General features: G+C 38.8%; 1 protein-coding gene across 1 annotated transcript in view; it reads left to right on the plus strand.

The window, feature by feature from the left end:
• The window catches only part of CCDC14 (coiled-coil domain containing 14), a 22676-nt gene extending 2918 nt beyond the window's left edge, over positions 1–19758 (plus strand). The window contains exons 2-13 of the mRNA XM_032797040.2: positions 2475–2530; positions 3098–3173; positions 3489–3561; positions 3653–3793; positions 4114–4359; positions 4479–4573; positions 5985–6567; positions 7586–7727; positions 10707–10786; positions 16561–16779; positions 16868–17000; positions 18684–19758. Of these exons, the coding sequence (XP_032652931.1) occupies positions 2475–2530; positions 3098–3173; positions 3489–3561; positions 3653–3793; positions 4114–4359; positions 4479–4573; positions 5985–6567; positions 7586–7727; positions 10707–10786; positions 16561–16779; positions 16868–17000; positions 18684–19668 (2829 nt within the window). The 3' untranslated portion in view covers positions 19669–19758. The remainder of the gene's footprint in view (positions 1–2474; positions 2531–3097; positions 3174–3488; positions 3562–3652; positions 3794–4113; positions 4360–4478; positions 4574–5984; positions 6568–7585; positions 7728–10706; positions 10787–16560; positions 16780–16867; positions 17001–18683) is intronic.
• The last annotated feature ends 1317 nt before the right edge of the window (positions 19759–21075 follow it).

Genomic DNA, 21075 nt, shown 5'->3' on the forward strand with positions numbered 1-21075 from the left:
CGGGGGGAGGCTCTTGGGGGCTTGGAGGGGACTGGGTGGGCTCCCGGGTCAGGGTGTGGGGGCTCTTCTCTGGGGGCTATTAAGGTTGGGGGGTTGGAAGGTGACTGGGCTCCCGGGTCAGGGGGTGGGTGCTCGGGCTCTCCTGGGAGTCAGTAGGGGTGGGGGGTTGGGAGGTGAATGGGCTCACAGGTCGGGGGGCTCTCCTCTGGGTGGTCCCTATGGCTATGGGAGGTTTGGGAGGTGACTAGGCTCACAGGTTGAGGAGGCTTTCTGGGGGACACTCACGGAGGTGACTCAGCTCATGGGGGCTCTTCGCTGGAGGTCACTGTGGAGGTTAGGAGATAACTGGCTTCACAGGTCACAGGGGGACTCTCCTTTGGGGGTCACTAGAGATGTGGGGGAGGGGTTGGGAGGTGACTGGGCTCACCAGTCGAGGGCGTTCCTCTGAGGGACGCTTGGGATTTGTGGGGAGAGTTGACAGGTATCTGGCTCCACAAGCCACGGCAGACACTCTAGGAGACACTAGGGATGTGGCAGAGGATGGGTTGGAAGGTGACTGGGCTAATAGGTCAGGAAGGCTCTCCTCTGGGGGACACTCAGGGTGGCGGGGTTGGGGAGGAGACTGGGATCATGAGTTGGGGGAGCTCTCCTCTGGGAGACACTGGAGGAGTTATCAGGTGACTGGGGACACTACTGAGGGTTGGGAGGATTGGGAAGTGACGTTTCACAATTTGAGGGCTCTCTTCTGGAGGGGTTGCAGGTGACTGGATTCATAAGTCAGGGGAACTCTTCTCTAGGGGCTACTAAAGGGGGGTATTACTGGGAGCCTAGATGAGGAATGCAGGACTCCCCCCTCGGGAGTGCATGGGTAACTGAGCCTCTCCAGGAATAGGGTTTAGGTGACTCTTTGGGGCTCCCCTGATTGGTGGGGCTGATGTCACTTCCCCCTCCACCTACCCTATTACCTGTTGGATTCAGTTCCTGCACAGGCGTCTGCCAGCAGCTGCTTAGCTTCACTTCTTGTTGGGGGTTGATTCCCAAAGTACATTTCCCTGCCTTGTGATGTGGGGTTTTGCAAAGTGTTACAACGGGACACCTGAAGTCTCCTCCTAACTTACTTGGGTTCTCAATCATTTAGATTCTCCCAAGTTTGAGAGCCTAGGGTTGCTGTCTGCCTATCTGTGTCAGTCTTGAGGGGGCAAAATTGTGTGAACAACATTCCCATGCTCACATTGCTAATTTGCCCAGTGATGTTGGATTTTTGTATCCTGACATGAAGACATGTCATGACATCACATTGCAATATGAAACTTGAGATATGTTTGGGAGGTAAGGCAGATCTGTGACGACCCAGGGTAGTGTAAATTTTGGGATGGGCTTGAGCCCTTGTGTGCATAATCCATATTTGTTGTGGGCCTGATCCTGCAATCTTTATGCGAGTACCCTCGTTGAGGTCAATGAGATTACTTACACGAGTAACACACACACACCATTAGGCCCTTTGCTTGAAGTATTCTTCTACAATTAAATATTTCAACTGCAAATATTTGCGGTATGGCAGCAGCTTACTAGTAAAAACTAGTGCTGTGCATTCAGTTGGAAAGCAGGGAATATTTTCTCCTTTGCAATATATTATAAAGCTCTTCACAATCACGTTACATCACACCTTAAGCCTATTACTGGTCTGGGTTTGAACTCTTATGAAAAGTGTATGGGATATTTAATAAATGCAAGTTGTCGGGCCCTCAATTTTACAATATCCACTACCAGCAATCTAAGGTATTAGTTCAGTACTGACTTGCAGAGAAATGTTTTGGGGAATTACCAGCACTGCTTTCTGTACCACTCTGGGTTTTTCATTGACATCTCCCATTAAGGAATGAACTTGGCCTGATTTAGCTAAACTTCTGACGAAGCAGGTATTCACCTACGAAAGCTCATGCTCCAAAACCTCTGTTAGTCTATAAGGTGCCACAGGATTCTTTGCTGCTTTTACAGATCCAGACTAACATGGCTACCCCTCTGATACTTGTGAAATTTGACATGATATCAAAAGAAGATGGTAAGGCTGTACGCTATAGACAGTGACAGTGGTGCTAGAGGAAAGTGGAAGGGCTGTACTGAAATAACTTCTGTCCACAAAACAAACTGATATGTGTCTACACGTAAACACTGACCCTGTAGTTTATATGTTGGTGGACTGCTGCTTCTGCACAGTGTCATGAAGTCAGTGGAGCTCCATGTATTCAGAAGTCTACCTGTGAATTGTAAATTGCAGGATTAAGGCTCAGTGCTCCTTGCTGCATTCCCCCTCATTCCTTAAAAAAAAATGTAAATTAGCCTTTCTAAACTTTATTTATTGTCTCAGATTGAGCAATCCAATGGTATTTAGTATACTTCTATTATATCGTTAAAATAATTAATTGAAATTAAAATAATATTTATTGGTGTATATTTGTGTAATAATTCAACAGGTACTGTCTTCTGGAAGGCTAACAGGAACAGCTAAGTTATCAAGTGGAAAAAAACAGTAAGAATTTAATCATTAGTACTGTCTAGTGGTACACCTGTTAGCAGTCAAAACAGCCATACAAATCAAAAGCCAGCAGCTTGTCAACAACTCTTTGCATTGATTAAATATTAAGTCTCAATTGAAAGATGCTGCAAGTGGCAGATCTTGCTGTCCTTGGACAGGTAAAACTTTCATTGAAGTTAGTGTGAGTTTGGCCTGTACAATGACTAGAGGAATGATTAACCCCTTTAGCAAACAACATGCCTTAAACTTCCATTTTGAATTTATGAAATATTAATTAAAATTTCCCCCTAGATTACTGAATGAATATGGGGACTAGTTACATGTAAGCTTTCTGAGTAAGCACCAGTCCTACCTAACAGGCTGGTGATGTCTGCAGCAGTTAGTTGCTTATGTCATTACAGCATTTGGCTCTATTGTAAAATGCAGCACATTGTGTATTTTTTTTTTTGTTTTAGATATCAAACAAGTATATATATATATATATATATATATATATATATATATATATAGATTTTTTTTATATATATATAAGAGGAAGTAAACAGGGAATGTCTTTTTCAGGATTGGCTTAAGAAAAGCATGCCATTCTGATGTGGACTCTGGCTACTCTCTCTATTCCACTGACTCTGAGGATCAGGTAATTTGAGATGAATTGGCTCTCTTATACATGCAAATCAGAAATTAAAATTACTAAAACACAAAGTTCATTAGATAGAAACACAATACAATCTCTCAATTATAAATATAACAAACCAGTAAATGGGAAATGTGTAAAAGTTTTCATTGATGGCATGTAAATACGTTACTCAAATCCAGTCCAAAAATAACTGTGACTCAAACCTGTGACAACGGTTTCTAAATAGGAACTTCTTAACTTCATTTCATTGTCCTTACCGATTTTGTTTTACAATAAATCAATGCCTGTATTCTGACTGCAACATTCTTTCTGCAGGTTGTAACTATACATAACGGGCTTGATCGCTGTGCAGCTTTACTGCAGGATATTTTGCAAAATGAGGCCACAGGTTGTACCTTATTGAAATTTTAAATTACATTTTAGTTTCTATAGGTCTCTTATTTATTTTCTTGAATGGCTTTTGTTTCAAATAACATTAGGAATGGAGACAGTAAATCGAAAACCAGGAAAAGTAACTTCTGTTAAGGCTACTGCCAGGCCTATACTAACCAAAGGAAATAGTTCAAAAAAGAACGGATTGAAGAAAAATGTTCTTGCTGCCCATATTCATAAAGAAATTGGTAAGCACTTTTCCTTGCTTTGGCCTTTACTTAAACAATGTTTTCATCCATAACTGTTTTATTTCCTCAATAAATACTTGTTCATTGTCACCTCATCTGCAGAATTAATTAATATGGTTATAATATTGTGCAACTTATTTTGGTTTTAAACTTTGGTTTAATAAAATAAATTTACTATGGCTTGATTGAGTCTGTCAATTTTAATCAAATTAATCAAAATGGGTTCATAGCTCTTGATTCTTGATGTCAAGAATCTTCATGTAAACATTAGTTATCTTTTTGCACTACACAAACACAAACTTCAACTTTATTTTCCACAGTGCCCGTATCAAATAGGAAACCAGCCTCATGTAATACACTTGCTGTTGACAAAGAGGGAGAACTTTCCAGCGCAGTACAAAATCAGCCTGTTCAACCAATTCATGTGCCTTTTAATCAACACTCTCCTGTGATGCATCAGAAACTGTGTGAGCATGTGCAAACCCAAATGTCTCTGATAACTGGCCAAGTTCCACCCAGCTGTAATGGAATTCCCACTGTACCTGCTTACCCTGTTTCAGATCCTGGTTAGTGTGAATGTCATCAAATAGTTAGACACTATTTTTAGGTTTGTTTGTTTTTAGTTTTTTTGGCAAGAAAAAAATCTTAAATTTAACAATGTTCGGTTTTTGTCTATTTGTTTCAGGATATCAAAGTGTTACAGCATTTAATTATCGTTTACCTACGTCCACACCAACTCTGTCCCCACAGCATTCAGCTAATCCTTTACTCATTCAGTCTGTAAGTACACTTGATTTAAATTATAAATAAACATTTAAGTTAGTGTTGTCATCCTAGTTTTATTCTGTGGCTTTCATTACTTCCGAAGTCTATACACTTTCTTGGACTTAATAAGAAATTTTCCCAAAGAAAAAGAAACTCAGTGCATTTTATGTTTCATAAAATCTGGATGAAACAATAGATACAGTGGTGCTTTTAATAAAATATGTGATTTTAAAGGTGATTCACAAATATATTGTTAGCAAGCATTGCTACTTATATTGTGCCTGCAGTAGACTCCAAAAATGAGGTAATCGGCATGCCAATGGGGACTGTTCACTTCTGTTTGTTATGCTCATTGTTTTTCTATGTCGAATTCTGTGAAGTATCCATTTCCCAGCCCCTTCTTGAGGAGGATTGATAGTTCCTGATCAGTGTAACATCCCAATCTCACTATGCTGATGATTGATTGTGTCATTAACCCTAACCTTGAATATTTTAACCTAATAAAAACTTCAGTCACTATAAGTGCTAACTTGATCAGTGGAAAGTAGTGTAAAACCCATTGTTCTCAAATGTGGTTTGTGTGTTAAAGCTTTGCATTTTAATATCCTTATCTGTTTCAGGGTACAACATTAAAAAAACAACAAAGTAAACCCCCTTCTGCAGTTTTGGGAAGTGTGGGAGGAGGGTTTACATTGACCCTGTAGTCAGATTGCAGATGCCGCCAGCGTTCCATAGCTAGCATGATCTTCAACTGGCACTCTACGGGATATCATCTCATTTGCTAGAAATTTTGGACTGGGGGAAATCTGTGCTTCGCAGATCTAAAAAACCACTATGTGAAATTAAATAATTGTTAGAAATGTGCTGACTGTGTTTTTATGTTTGTAGCATTCAGCACATATATTTATAGATTACATTGCTGAGATTAGTCAAAATGCCAAAATATAGAAAAATATTGACTTGTACACAATGTATTTCTTTTCCTCTGTGGGTGCCAGCAATGAATTCTAGTCATAAAGATAGGGAAAATAAGGAAATACATCATGAAGATTCTCAGAAGCAGTGAAAAATGAATTCCCACCCCAAGAAAACAGAATCCTTTTGTCCTTCCCCAATATAGAAAGATGAAAATATCAATTTCGCTCTACTGCTGAATTACAGATGACATTTAAGATAAGACCAACTAGTCTTACTGGTAACCCTACCTATATTTGCCTTTTAACTACTCCTGAGTACAGTGAAAGGTCATACACTGCAGCCTGAATGAATTTGAGTACTATTTTAACTGGTTTTTAAATGACAAACAGTGAGCAACACCACATTAAATAAGATTGGCTTCTAAATGTTGAAAGAAACCTCACTGCTACATTTAGGCGCCATGAAAATACAAATAATAATTTGTTTAATATGTATATTCTCTGTGTAGGGTGTTCCTGCTGACAGTTACAACCAGTGTGCACCACAAGCAGGAGGAGCTGTGTTTTTCCCAGGACTTTCTGCTGCTGCTTGTATTTCTTCACAAGCGAAGTCTGTCACCACTGATCCTCAGATGACACCCTGTGTACCACTAAATGTGCCAAATAATTCCACAGTATCTACATTTCTTCCAGCATCTTATGGCAGAGAGATGATTTCAAACCAAGGAAATCATGAGCAACGGGTAAAGGAGGCAGACTTGATAAGATGTATACAAGCTCATCTGGCTCTCTTAGAACCACATGAATCAGAGAGTGACTGGGCTGGTCAGAAGTACCAGACATTTGATCCAGCACAGTCCAAGGTCTCGGATACCAAAGAAGAGGAAACCGCTGAGGAACATAGTGAGGGTACTACCAGTGAAGAAGAGGACTTGAATGCAGTTGACATAGCACCAATGAGGGAGACAAGCTGTCAGACAAGTTTTGACAAAAAAGTTTTAAAGCCTAAAAAAGCAAGCCCAGAAAAAACAGCCCAAAAAGTTAAAACTGTAAAATATCTTTTGGGAGAGCTCAAGGCACTGGCAGACCAAGGTAAAAATGTTTTATCAGCACAGTAGACTATGTATCACACAGATGCTGTGCTATGCCACATGGATGGACATTCTTAGAAATCCATAATATACCATTGTGTGATGAATTATTGTAATTCAGATGTTACAAAATTACAATTTGGAATGGTTTTTCTTTTTAATAGAGCTATATGTTTTGATCTGAAGGAAGATAAAGGGAGTGTTTCAATGTGTGTCTGAGATCTTAAAATTGTTATAGCAACTAGTAAAAGTAGTGTTTTCTTTCTGTGTACAGTCTGTGGGAAAGCTCTGCTCTTACACTTCCCATAAGAGGTAATCAGGGAGTGGTGTGCAAAGGTTCTAAAAGATTTCCCTTCAGAGATCAGTTGGAAGGATGGTGGCTGTGATATAACAGGGATCTAGACCAATGGCTCTCAATCTTTCCATCTTACTATACCCCTTTCAGGAGTCTTACTTGTCTTGCATACCCCCAATTTACACCTCACTTAAAAACTCCTTGCTTACAAAATCGGACCGAAAAATACAAAAAAGTGTCATTGCACTATTATGGAAAAATTGCTGACTTTCTCATTTTTACCATATAATTATAAAATAAATCAATTGGTATATAAATATTGTACTTACATTTCAGTGTGTAGTATAAAGAGCAATATAAACAAGTCATTGTTTATAGGAAATTTTAGTTTGTACTGGCTTCTCTAGTGCTTTTTATGTAGCCTGTTGTAAAACAAGGTAAATATATAGATGAGTTGATGTACCCCCTGAAAGACCTCTGTGTACCCCCAGGGTACATTATACACCTGGCTGATAACCACTCATCTAGACCATACTTCACAGTCAAACATTAATTTAAGAAGTGCAAATAAAGAGGGGTAATTTAAACATTAAAAGCTTCACGCATCTCTTAAGAGGTAATAGAATTTATGTTCAGCCATCTCATAAATTGCTTAATTGTATATATCTGAGGCTGTTATGTATTTTTCTTATAGATGATTCTTATTTTTTTTTTTTCTTTATAGATGATTCTGAAATATTGAGGCTAATACATGAGGTAGAAGACTGTGTTTCATTACTGCCAGCAGTAGTTGGAAGTACTAATGTACAAGCTGAAATAGCACTTGCTGTACAACCTCTCAGAAGTGAAAATGCCCAATTGCGTAGGTCAGTAAACATTCAAACAAGTGAGCAACCTATTTCAAAAATATGTATCATGCTATCTAACTTCATTGTTATAAATTACATATTGTAGTATAGTTACAATGTATAATTCTTAAATCACATTCTTCTTTTCTGTTGTCTATATTGTGTTCATGTGCAGGGGTTTTGTTTATACTATGCTTTGTATACTATATTGCTTCTGAAAAAAATCTTTAAGGCATTCATATTTAGTGCATGGATATTTGAACAAGTTTCTTGCTACTGATGAATAGGAATATTTTACTTCTTCCATCAGTTTTCCAAATGAATGATGGTCTCTTGTTGAAACGCAGAATTATGTCAGATGGTCTATCTGTGCCATGGACTTGCTCCGTGACTTTAGGTAAATCTCTTAAGCCCTCAACACAGTTAACTACAGAGTGCATTAGTCTTCCCCAGAGAGATGTAAATTCTAATGCGCACAGGATGGCATGCACTAAGTGGCTCTTGTGGACCCTAGAGGCATGCACTAAAAGTTCTCTAGTGTGTGTTAATGTAGGGCTGTTTGAAACAACAGTTTCACCTGTTTGTAAAATAAAAATATTAGCCTAGAGAAGTACTGTAAAGTTTAATCCGCTGTTTATAAACTGCTTTGCAATTTTCAGCTGAGAAGTGCAATACAATTTCAAAATTGAATGAAAAGTTGACATTTCAAATTAGAACTCCAAATAAAGCATTTTGACTGCAGGTGACAGACTTCACAATCTTTAATATAGATAGGACAGATGTTCTTAGTGTTACCTTTTGAAATTATTGTGCTTAGAGCTCCATAGAAGGGATGGAATTTTGAAACCAGAAATATCAATTGTGTAAGAAGTCCTTTGGAAAAGGTGAGCGTGCATCTGTCTAGGAGCAGCAAACTACAAGTAGGCTTGGCAGCGTTCAGTTTTAATTAATGTATCAGTGAACATTGATTTCAGCTGACATGCTGAAATTGACACACAAAAATTGATCAGTAACAGTGCAGGAGGTCCCACCACCACCATCCCTCCCCCCACTCCATTTTGCACCTGCAGAGATTGGGTGTCACTGGCCCTGTAACAGATCAGAGCTATCTGCAGTCCTGCTATCATGACCACGCTCCCTCACTCCATGGCAGCAGAGCTGCACAGCGATCCTTGTGCTGCTGCAGAGCAGGTGACATCCAATTCCTGCAAGGGCAAGGTTCAGGGAAGACTGTGATCCTGGTAGAGCAGAGACCTCCAGCCAGGACTGCAAGGAATGGGAAGAGGATGAACACCCAGCTGTGGGAGAGACTACCTGCTGCTGAATGGCTTCTTCCCTCAACTGGCACCATTCAGTGGTGGGATGGCCTCCGCAGCAGCTGGGGGCTCATCTTCCTCCTTGTGGCCCTGGCTAGAGGTCTCTGGTCTTCACAGCCAGTACTACAAGCCTTCCCCACACCTTATGCCTGCCAGGGATCAGTTGTCACCAGCCATGCATGGAGTCCTCTGCAGCTCTGCTGTCATGGATCTGCTCACCAGCTGGCAGTGCCAGAGGTCTGACAGTGGGGTTGCAGAGGGTTCTCTTCACAGCCATGGGGCCAATGCCCCCCGATCCCTGCAGGTATAAGGTGCAGGAAAGGCTGCAGTCCTGACGAGACAAAGCAGAGACCCCTGGCCAGGGCTGAGAGAAGAAGATCCCAGCTGAGGGGAAGGCCTCCATGCTGCTGAATGGCTCCTGGCTGGGAACAGAGCCATTTAGCAGCATTGTGACCTCCTCTCATGACCACGGCTTGTCCTGCTTCCGGTGGTCTTGGCCAGAGGTCTCTGCTCTGCTGGGCCAGGAGTGCAGTTTCCCACGCACCTTGCACCCAGTTGTCTTGGACTGCTCAGCTGTGCAGGGAGCCCTCTGCAGCCCTACTGTCAGTGCTACCTCAACCCCACCCTTAATCCTCCTTAATTTCCAGTATAAATAAATTTAATTTTTTTAAATAAAAATTGATATTAACTATCAAAATTAGAAAAAAATAAAAACTCAGTTTTGCCAAGTCTAACTATAAAAGTTCTGCTACATGGTTTTTGTCTATATGTGAAAGCACAGTGACTGTAATGTAGCCTATCTCTGGAGAATCCAGGAGGGATATAACTTTTAAATATCATGTTTGTTGAACAATTGTTTGTTCCTTGACATTAGTGTATGACTTGCCTTATAAAGTAGTTTATCTTATTAAGTGATCTCTAATCTTAACAGCATAACAAGGGTCTAGATAATACTTTCTCAAAGTATGCAGAAAAGCATGTTGAGAACTAGGAGGGAGTATTATTTTCTGTGTGTATTTTTCCATTTGAAACATATTGCCATCTTTTCTCAAGACTGGACTTTTTCCTAGAAGTACCAGTGAGTACTCTTAACTTTTAAACTTCAGCTCCCACGTAGTTACCATGCATGTCTTTAGACAGCCTGTTATCAAATGCAGAAATAATCTCTTTTCAGGATACATCCTTAATGTAAAAGTAGACACCCCTTTCCTCTGAGCTAAAATGGAGTGAAGTTACCATCATTTTGAAAAAGAGCTCATTCAACTAAAGAAAGATGGAAATGCAGTCTTTGACAAAATAGAAAATCCAGCAATATTGCCAAATATTTCATCACCTTTTAAAAAAAACTGCACCCTCCATGCCATCCTAAAAATCAAAAGATAACCACATTGATCGCAAAATTGACTGTCAGAGTTCTGGACGTATTCAATAAGATGCCTATTGATAATGCTTAATAGTCTTGGCACCTCAGGTGGCAGCTTCCAAGGGGGTTTCTGTAATCTAACTCATCACAAGATGATTAAAACTTTTTTTTTTTTAACTTCCAAAACTAAAAACATTTTTGTGGGGGTTCTGTTCTAATTAAATTAGTAAACTTTTATAAACCAATTTTGATATTCAGCCTTTTGAATTTACTCTGTATTTGGACTTTCTCCATTTATGCTTTATCATTCACATTTAGGAGATTAAGAATATTGAACCAGCAACTCCGGGAGCGAGAGAGAGCTGAAAAGGAATCCAGCCTGGATTGCAACTTTGAATGCAAGTACTGGTATATTGCAAGTCAGTAGAGCACCATGCAGACAGTGGGATCCTCCTGTGCAGCTCCAGTGTAGGATTTGGGATTGTATCCTTCACATAGTAAGGATGGGACGGGTATAAAGGAAACCTCCTTGTATCTTGCAAAGGTGCCTACTTTTATCGGCAAACAAAGGTCATGTTATAATAGAGTTTTTGAACTATATAACTCCATGCATAAGGCATCTGATATTAGAGTCTGACCTTAAAGTGAAAAGGCCGTTTTCCTTTATCTTCCTTTGGGAGAACTGGGCACAAAACCCACAGCACATCATTACATGACAATTACAGTTTATCTGCTGTGAATTAATGTGACAGTGGGTAACATTACCATGATACTCATCTAAAAATATTTTACTAAGCTGGGGGGAAGACAGGAAGGCAACACCAGTTTGCAAAATTATATGTGGAAGTTCAGTACTGTACTCAAAGTACAAGTNCTTAGAAATCCATAATATACCATTGTGTGATGAATTATTGTAATTCAGATGTTACAAAATTACAATTTGGAATGGTTTTTCTTTTTAATAGAGCTATATGTTTTGATCTGAAGGAAGATAAGGAGTGTTTCAATGTGTGTCTGAGATCTTAAAATTGTTATAGCAACTAGTAAAAGTAGTGTTTTCTTTCTGTGTACAGTCTGTGGGAAAGCTCTGCTCTTACACTTCCCATAAGAGGTAATCAGGGAGTGGTGTGCAAAGGTTCTAAAAGATTTCCCTTCAGAGATCAGTTGGAAGGATGGTGGCTGTGATATAACAGGGATCTAGACCAATGGCTCTCAATCTTTCCATCTTACTATACCCCTTTCAGGAGTCTTACTTGTCTTGCATACCCCCAATTTACACCTCACTTAAAAACTCCTTGCTTACAAAATCGGACCGAAAAATACAAAAAAGTGTCATTGCACTATTATGGAAAAATTGCTGACTTTCTCATTTTTACCATATAATTATAAAATAAATCAATTGGTATATAAATATTGTACTTACATTTCAGTGTGTAGTATAAAGAGCAATATAAACAAGTCATTGTTTATAGGAAATTTTAGTTTGTACTGGCTTCTCTAGTGCTTTTTATGTAGCCTGTTGTAAAACAAGGTAAATATATAGATGAGTTGATGTACCCCCTGAAAGACCTCTGTGTACCCCCAGGGTACATTATACACCTGGCTGATAACCACTCATCTAGACCATACTTCACAGTCAAACATTAATTTAAGAAGTGCAAATAAAGAGGGGTAATTTAAACATTAAAAGCTTCACGCATCTCTTAAGAGGTAATAGAATTTATGTTCAGCCATCTCATAAATTGCTTAATTGTATATATCTGAGGCTGTTATGTATTTTTCTTATAGATGATTCTTATATTTTTTTATTCTTTATAGATGATTCTGAAATATTGAGGCTAATACATGAGGTAGAAGACTGTGTTTCATTACTGCCAGCAGTAGTTGGAAGTACTAATGTACAAGCTGAAATAGCACTTGCTGTACAACCTCTCAGAAGTGAAAATGCCCAATTGCGTAGGTCAGTAAACATTCAAACAAGTGAGCAACCTATTTCAAAAATATGTATCATGCTATCTAACTTCATTGTTATAAATTACATATTGTAGTATAGTTACAATGTATAATTCTTAAATCACATTCTTCTTTTCTGTTGTCTATATTGTGTTCATGTGCAGGGGTTTTGTTTATACTATGCTTTGTATACTATATTGCTTCTGAAAAAAATCTTTAAGGCATTCATATTTAGTGCATGGATATTTGAACAAGTTTCTTGCTACTGATGAATAGGAATATTTTACTTCTTCCATCAGTTTTCCAAATGAATGATGGTCTCTTGTTGAAACGCAGAATTATGTCAGATGGTCTATCTGTGCCATGGACTTGCTCCGTGACTTTAGGTAAATCTCTTAAGCCCTCAACACAGTTAACTACAGAGTGCATTAGTCTTCCCCAGAGAGATGTAAATTCTAATGCGCACAGGATGGCATGCACTAAATGGCTCTTGTGGACCCTAGAGGCATGCACTAAAAGTTCTCTAGTGTGTGTTAATGTAGGGCTGTTTGAAACAACAGTTTCACCTGTTTGTAAAATAAAAATATTAGCCTAGAGAAGTACTGTAAAGTTTAATCCGCTGTTTATAAACTGCTTTGCAATTTTCAGCTGAGAAGTGCAATACAATTTCAAAATTGAATGAAAAGTTGACATTTCAAATTAGAACTCCAAATAAAGCATTTTGACTGCAGGTGACAGACTTCACAATCTTTAATATAGATAGGACAGATGTTCTTAGTGTTACCTTTTGAAATTATTGTGCTTAGAGCTCCATAGAAGGGATGGAATTTTGAAACCAGAAATATCAATTGTGTAAGAAGTCCTTTGGAAAAGGTGAGCGTGCATCTGTCTAGGAGCAGCAAACTACAAGTAGGCTTGGCAGCGTTCAGTTTTAATTAATGTATCAGTGAACATTGATTTCAGCTGACATGCTGAAATTGACACACAAAAATTGATCAGTAACAGTGCAGGAGGTCCCACCACCACCATCCCTCCCCCCACTCCATTTTGCACCTGCAGAGATTGGGTGTCACTGGCCCTGTAACAGATCAGAGCTATCTGCAGTCCTGCTATCATGACCACGCTCCCTCACTCCATGGCAGCAGAGCTGCACAGCGATCCTTGTGCTGCTGCAGAGCAGGTGACATCCAATTCCTGCAAGGGCAAGGTTCAGGGAAGACTGTGATCCTGGTAGAGCAGAGACCTCCAGCCAGGACTGCAAGGAATGGGAAGAGGATGAACACCCAGCTGTGGGAGAGACTACCTGCTGCTGAATGGCTTCTTCCCTCAACTGGCACCATTCAGTGGTGGGATGGCCTCCGCAGCAGCTGGGGGCTCATCTTCCTCCTTGTGGCCCTGGCTAGAGGTCTCTGGTCTTCACAGCCAGTACTACAAGCCTTCCCCACACCTTATGCCTGCCAGGGATCAGTTGTCACCAGCCATGCATGGAGTCCTCTGCAGCTCTGCTGTCATGGATCTGCTCACCAGCTGGCAGTGCCAGAGGTCTGACAGTGGGGTTGCAGAGGGTTCTCTTCACAGCCATGGGGCCAATGCCCCCCGATCCCTGCAGGTATAAGGTGCAGGAAAGGCTGCAGTCCTGACGAGACAAAGCAGAGACCCCTGGCCAGGGCTGAGAGAAGAAGATCCCAGCTGAGGGGAAGGCCTCCATGCTGCTGAATGGCTCCTGGCTGGGAACAGAGCCATTTAGCAGCATTGTGACCTCCTCTCATGACCACGGCTTGTCCTGCTTCCGGTGGTCTTGGCCAGAGGTCTCTGCTCTGCTGGGCCAGGAGTGCAGTTTCCCACGCACCTTGCACCCAGTTGTCTTGGACTGCTCAGCTGTGCAGGGAGCCCTCTGCAGCCCTACTGTCAGTGCTACCTCAACCCCACCCTTAATCCTCCTTAATTTCCAGTATAAATAAATTTAATTTTTTTAAATAAAAATTGATATTAACTATCAAAATTAGAAAAAAATAAAAACTCAGTTTTGCCAAGTCTAACTATAAAAGTTCTGCTACATGGTTTTTGTCTATATGTGAAAGCACAGTGACTGTAATGTAGCCTATCTCTGGAGAATCCAGGAGGGATATAACTTTTAAATATCATGTTTGTTGAACAATTGTTTGTTCCTTGACATTAGTGTATGACTTGCCTTATAAAGTAGTTTATCTTATTAAGTGATCTCTAATCTTAACAGCATAACAAGGGTCTAGATAATACTTTCTCAAAGTATGCAGAAAAGCATGTTGAGAACTAGGAGGGAGTATTATTTTCTGTGTGTATTTTTCCATTTGAAACATATTGCCATCTTTTCTCAAGACTGGACTTTTTCCTAGAAGTACCAGTGAGTACTCTTAACTTTTAAACTTCAGCTCCCACGTAGTTACCATGCATGTCTTTAGACAGCCTGTTATCAAATGCAGAAATAATCTCTTTTCAGGATACATCCTTAATGTAAAAGTAGACACCCCTTTCCTCTGAGCTAAAATGGAGTGAAGTTACCATCATTTTGAAAAAGAGCTCATTCAACTAAAGAAAGATGGAAATGCAGTCTTTGACAAAATAGAAAATCCAGCAATATTGCCAAATATTTCATCACCTTTTAAAAAAAACTGCACCCTCCATGCCATCCTAAAAATCAAAAGATAACCACATTGATCGCAAAATTGACTGTCAGAGTTCTGGACGTATTCAATAAGATGCCTATTGATAATGCTTAATAGTCTTGGCACCTCAGGTGGCAGCTTCCAAGGGGGTTTCTGTAATCTAACTCATCACAAGATGATTAAAACTTTTTTTTTTTTAACTTCCAAAACTAAAAACATTTTTGTGGGGGTTCTGTTCTAATTAAATTAGTAAACTTTTATAAACCAATTTTGATATTCAGCCTTTTGAATTTACTCTGTATTTGGACTTTCTCCATTTATGCTTTATCATTCACATTTAGGAGATTAAGAATATTGAACCAGCAACTCCGGGAGCGAGAGAGAGCTGAAAAGGAATCCAGCCTGGATTGCAACTTTGAATGCAAGTACTGGTATATTGCAAGTCAGTAGAGCACCATGCAGACAGTGGGATCCTCCTGTGCAGCTCCAGTGTAGGATTTGGGATTGTATCCTTCACATAGTAAGGATGGGACGGGTATAAAGGAAACCTCCTTGTATCTTGCAAAGGTGCCTACTTTTATCGGCAAACAAAGGTCATGTTATAATAGAGTTTTTGAACTATATAACTCCATGCATAAGGCATCTGATATTAGAGTCTGACCTTAAAGTGAAAAGGCCGTTTTCCTTTATCTTCCTTTGGGAGAACTGGGCACAAAACCCACAGCACATCATTACATGACAATTACAGTTTATCTGCTGTGAATTAATGTGACAGTGGGTAACATTACCATGATACTCATCTAAAAATATTTTACTAAGCTGGGGGGAAGACAGGAAGGCAACACCAGTTTGCAAAATTATATGTGGAAGTTCAGTACTGTACTCAAAGTACAAGTACAGAATTAAATAACTAATTTAATTGCATGTTTTTAATATATAAAACGGCACTCCCACATTCTATCACTGTGATAGTGGGGACTATTATCCCGACAGGCTTGAAGTTTTAGGCCCTCGTCTTGTAGTAAGCTGTGTGCAAATGTATTGAAGTCTCTCAGGCTCTGTGTGGATGTACTCATGCTTATGTCACTGCAGGATCAGGCCCTTTGATATCATTGTGAGCAATACCAAGTCTTGTGGTCACTTTTTAAAGAGAAAATTAATCCTTAAATATTTTATTGTAGGTAGCTTGTCATATAATATGAGACAACATTTTTCATTTTAATGAAAATAGGGTTGTGTTATCTTTGTGGCAGGTGCAAATACATTTGTTACAATGTTCTTTATATCTTGTCATTCCAGTACAGGATAATTGGACTTAAGATTTAGCGCTAATAGTAATCTTTCCAAATACACCACTTAAAAACATGTAAAATATCTGCTGGTAGTAGAAGAGAATTCTCTCTCTATAGTTTTGATTTATGCTTATATTCACACAGGACTTCTGACCTTAACTTAATAATTATTGTAATCTGTTACTCTTCATTTCTAAGAATTTGCTTTAATAGTTGCAAATTGTTTCTTTCGGGCATAGAAATGAAACATTTAAAAAACTTGCTATGTTTCTCTTCCTGTAGTAGTTTCTCTACAGTCCCTGAATATGACACTCCAGAGTCAACTCAAGGAATCTTTAAAAGGCCTTGAATCACTGCACAATAAAAATGAAGAACTCCTTAAAATAATAGAAAACCAGAAAGAAGAAAATAAACAGTTTGCAAAAGTTATCCAGGAGAAAGATAAAGAACTGCTTGAAAACAAACAGCAGTATGACATTGAAGCTACAAAGCTAAAAATTGGTGTGTGTTTTTGAACTGATTTGATTTTTTCAGGTGGTGCTTTTAAATTTAAAAAAAGGCTAAATTAAAATTGTACTTGGCATTTTAGAAGTGGATGAGGCACTGGCAAACATGAAGAGCTTCCAGTTTAAGTTGGAAGCCTCAGAAAAAGAAAATCAGATCTTGGGCATAACATTACGTCAACGTGATGCAGAAGTGAGCAGACTGCGTGAATTGACTCGGTAATATTGGTCACACAGTTTTTCTTGACATTTCTTCCTTATTTTGAATTATTGAAACAATGTTAAAATAATACTGCATCCTCTCCCTACGTTGTCTTTGCGTTAACTTTGTGTTAGGGTCTAGACTTAAAGATCTTATAACCTATCTGTGAGTCTTGCAATTTATTTACTCTTTCTAGAGTCTAAAAAACCCAATCAGGGAGCAGGGCTATCCAGTCAGATAACAAAGAGACAGTCTCTCCTCTAGCCAGCTTACACTGTGGGGGTCAGAAAGTAAACAGGTAGACAAGATAAACATGTGGGATGGGTTGTGTCAGGATGATGGAACAATCAAACAAATAATAATTTAGCATAAAAGCAGAAGTTTTGGCTTCCTCTTTTTTAACTTACGCAATAGTTAGAAATAGAAATAACTATCATGTCAGGTAGGTCAAATGCCACATGCTATATGCATGGCTGCTTGCTGGGAGAAGGCAATGCCCTTGTTTGTGTCTGTAGCCCTGGCTACCCAGGTGATCCTTCTCTAGGACCTGCAGAGTTTAGTAACTGGTTCAGCAGCCTGCTTGAAGGGGAGGCAGTCTCTCTTTTCTTTGTGAAAAGACCAGGAATAAATCATCCTGAAAAGAACCTTGCAGACACTCTCCCTCTTGGGCCCACAGTTGGTTTTCCTGTGGGAAGAAGCAATCTCTCTATCAGTTAAGGACACACTTAAAATGAAACTTATGCCTAGATTTCCTTCGTTTTTGAGAGTCTTAGCTCCTGAGTGAAGCTGCTTTAATCACACACATTTGTGAAGTTATTCTATGGAGTTTTTTTATGAATTCATGATGGCAAGGTTTGAGGCTTGACAATCTTTTGTACACCTAGACTGTGTGATGATAGAGCTCTCTAGTTAGATGACCTGTTTGGATTATTTATATTTTACTTATGTGCACTAGAAGTTTTACTATTCAGTTATCCAAAATTCAGAATTTACCAGCCCCCATAAGTGTACAGTATTTTCCTTACAGTGTATATACCTTACATATTTTCCTGTAACTATATTAACTGCTGACCACCAGATGGTGATAGCTCATTACATGTATATATGGCTGAGTCTTCATTTGTCTTGGCATAGAAAGCCGAAAATGAGTAACTGTCTATTTCTGTATTTAAATATTTACTTAAACATTATATACAATTTAAAGGAAGCAATTTTTCCAAATTGCTTTCAAAAGCAAACCTCCATATCTTAACACAGACTTTGAAAATCATAGAATCGTAGGACTGGAAGGGACCTCAAGAGGTCATTTAGTTCAATCCCCTGCACTTATGGCAGGACTAAGTATTATCTAGCCCAAAATCAATTATACTATATCTTCTAGTTATTTCATAAATGTTAAAGTTCTCTTGTCTTAAAGTCATTTAATCTTCTTTTCATAAGGGCACATAGGTGAGAGAGAACCTCATTGCTTGCTGTTCTTTTCATTAATTTCAGAGGTACATTTCATTGAATTGAAGAATGACAATAGAGCTTCAGCAGTTTAAAATTTGTATTGATTTTTTGTGCTGTCTTGTGGAATATGAACTAGGTTTTTAAAATGATCATTGCAATCTTAAATTGATAAACCTTATAATTTAATATTTAGATATACTTATGAAAAATTATACATAATGGATGACCTAATGAATTGCTCTTAACAGAACCTTGCAGAGCAGCATGGCCAAGCTTCTCTCTGACCTCTCTGTAGACCATGTTAGACATAGACCTGAAAAAGGTCTTACAAAATCTCTTCTGGAAGACTATGAGAGACAGCTGAAATCCAACCCAATCCCTGCAAGTACTTCCATAATGAGTTACCTCAAAAAATTAGATAGTGATCAAATTTTGACAAATACAGAACTTCAGTTTTCAAATAAAACTGGAGAACTGGAAATGCCAGTTCTAGCCCATGAAAATTTTCTTGCTGAAGGATCTCATAAAAAAAGTACACTGTTAGCAGAGGAAATAACAGCTCAAAGAATTCTTCCTCCCCTGTCAAAGCAAGATACAGAAACAATTAGTGATTCTGGGACTTTAATAGAGGAAGAACACAAACTGGATGAGACCATTTATATTCCATTGACTAGCAGTACCTCTAAAAAACAGCCATCAATATGTGAAAGAAAAATGTGTGCACAACACCAGGTCAGTGTGGCTTCCAAGAAGTTGGACTATAACTGTGGGCTCTCTGACTCTCAGAAGCAGAATGGATTTGGGATGTTGGATGATAAAAAGATTTTTGATAAACTCAGTGGTGGCTACGACTTGACAAAGACCATAGAAAATACATCTGAAACCACAGGGAAGACAACTGAGCTGGAAGGAGACAGGCTCCTAGTGAAGCCAAAAGAAATAATTGGAACTGCTGAAGATTTCAGAGACAAATCAGATAGACTTCAGTCTGATAAATACCTTTACACTTGCATGCCACATCAGGAGGAGAACTTTCAGAAAAAAAGCACTGAAATGTCTGACTCTAGTTTCTCTACTTTTGACTGCATGTCAGGAAAATCTGAATGGAGCATGTCTTCCTTCTCAACATTTACTTCACGAGATGAAGAAGACTTTAAAAAAGGGCTAGCAGCCTTGGATGCCAACATAGCTAGATTACAAAGGACTTTGCAGACTGGCATTATGAAACAGTGAATGAGGAAACTAAAGACTGTATTTTATTCAGATAATTGTTAGGGTTTTTTTTAGTAATTTAATATGATGTAGTGTTTTTGGAATGTCAATATTTGTATTGTGTTTTTTTATAAAATGGCTGGTTCCTAATAGTTAAATTATGACTGGAATTTATTTTCTTGGTTAATGAATGAAGGTGCTATTTCCCTTGTGAAAACTATCATAATTCGTGCAAGGGAAGAGTTATTTAAAATTCTTAAATGCAGAGATTAAAATTAAGTTTTATTCTGTGAGGCAATAAAACCTTTTTCTAGTAAAATGGTGATGAAACATTGTTTTGTTTCAATATCATACATACAGATAGTCACATTTATCTGAATATAATAGATCTACATCCAAGATGACTATGAGTCAGAAAAAAGCAACAAAGAGTCTGGGGCATCTTGCAAGGCAAACAAAGAATGTATGGTGGCATAAGCTTTTGGGGTGAATAATCCACTTCATCAGATGCTGACTGGAAGTGGTATGCACCCACGAAAGTTATTCTCCAGTACATCTGTTTGTTCTTCAAGGTTGCCACAGGACGTGCTTTTTACCACTCCAGACTAACACAGCTACCCTCTGATACGGTCTGAAAGTTGACCTCGCCTGGCTTCGTGGGAACATAGTCAAACTTGAAAACTTCATTTTAAAAAATGAATAGTATATTCATGGTTACATGTTAGTGACCAAATCCAATCAGGAAAATAGTCACGGAGAAACATTCCATCTCCGAGATAAGCACTTACTTGGATAGCAGCAGCAGACTGTACTTTATGCCATTCTTTCATACAGTAGATTTTTGTGGCTAAAACCTTAGCAAATTCTGCTCTGTTGTAGCAGCATAAATGCTAGAGTAACTCAGAGCAGACCTTGCTCCAGAATCTTCATTAGATAACTGCAGATGTTTGCTGAATACCTACCTGCTTGTTTTTCAGAAATCATCATATTTTAACAGCATGACTACAATGAGCATTTTAAAAGTAATCCATGTCACTTAAAACGAGTTTTTGGACTAGGAGTAAACTTTCAGTCTTCATGGTGTCTGGAACACATTGTTCCCATACTACGTAGTTCGCTTGGTCACATTTGTGGTTTACAGAAGTACAAGACATGTTTTGGGTATATATGGAAGCAGATGAGTTAAAAAGATTTCTTTAAAAAAAAACAAAAACCTACATGTTTTATATTAGTATAAACAAAGTTATCCCTTGACTATTGATATGATAAATTGCAACTAAATTGTGGCTGACAAGCATGAAATTGCTCATTGACTGTTGAAGATATTCTCTGATGTGGAATATTGGCTGAGCAATAATACTGTAGTAGGCAAAACCTACCACAGAGAGGCTGGGGTATTTTTTGATTGGACTATAGTATCCAATTTCA

This window comes from Chelonoidis abingdonii, chromosome 10 (genome assembly GCF_003597395.2).
Source record: "Chelonoidis abingdonii isolate Lonesome George chromosome 10, CheloAbing_2.0, whole genome shotgun sequence".
Classification (NCBI taxonomy): domain Eukaryota; kingdom Metazoa; phylum Chordata; order Testudines; family Testudinidae; genus Chelonoidis; species Chelonoidis abingdonii.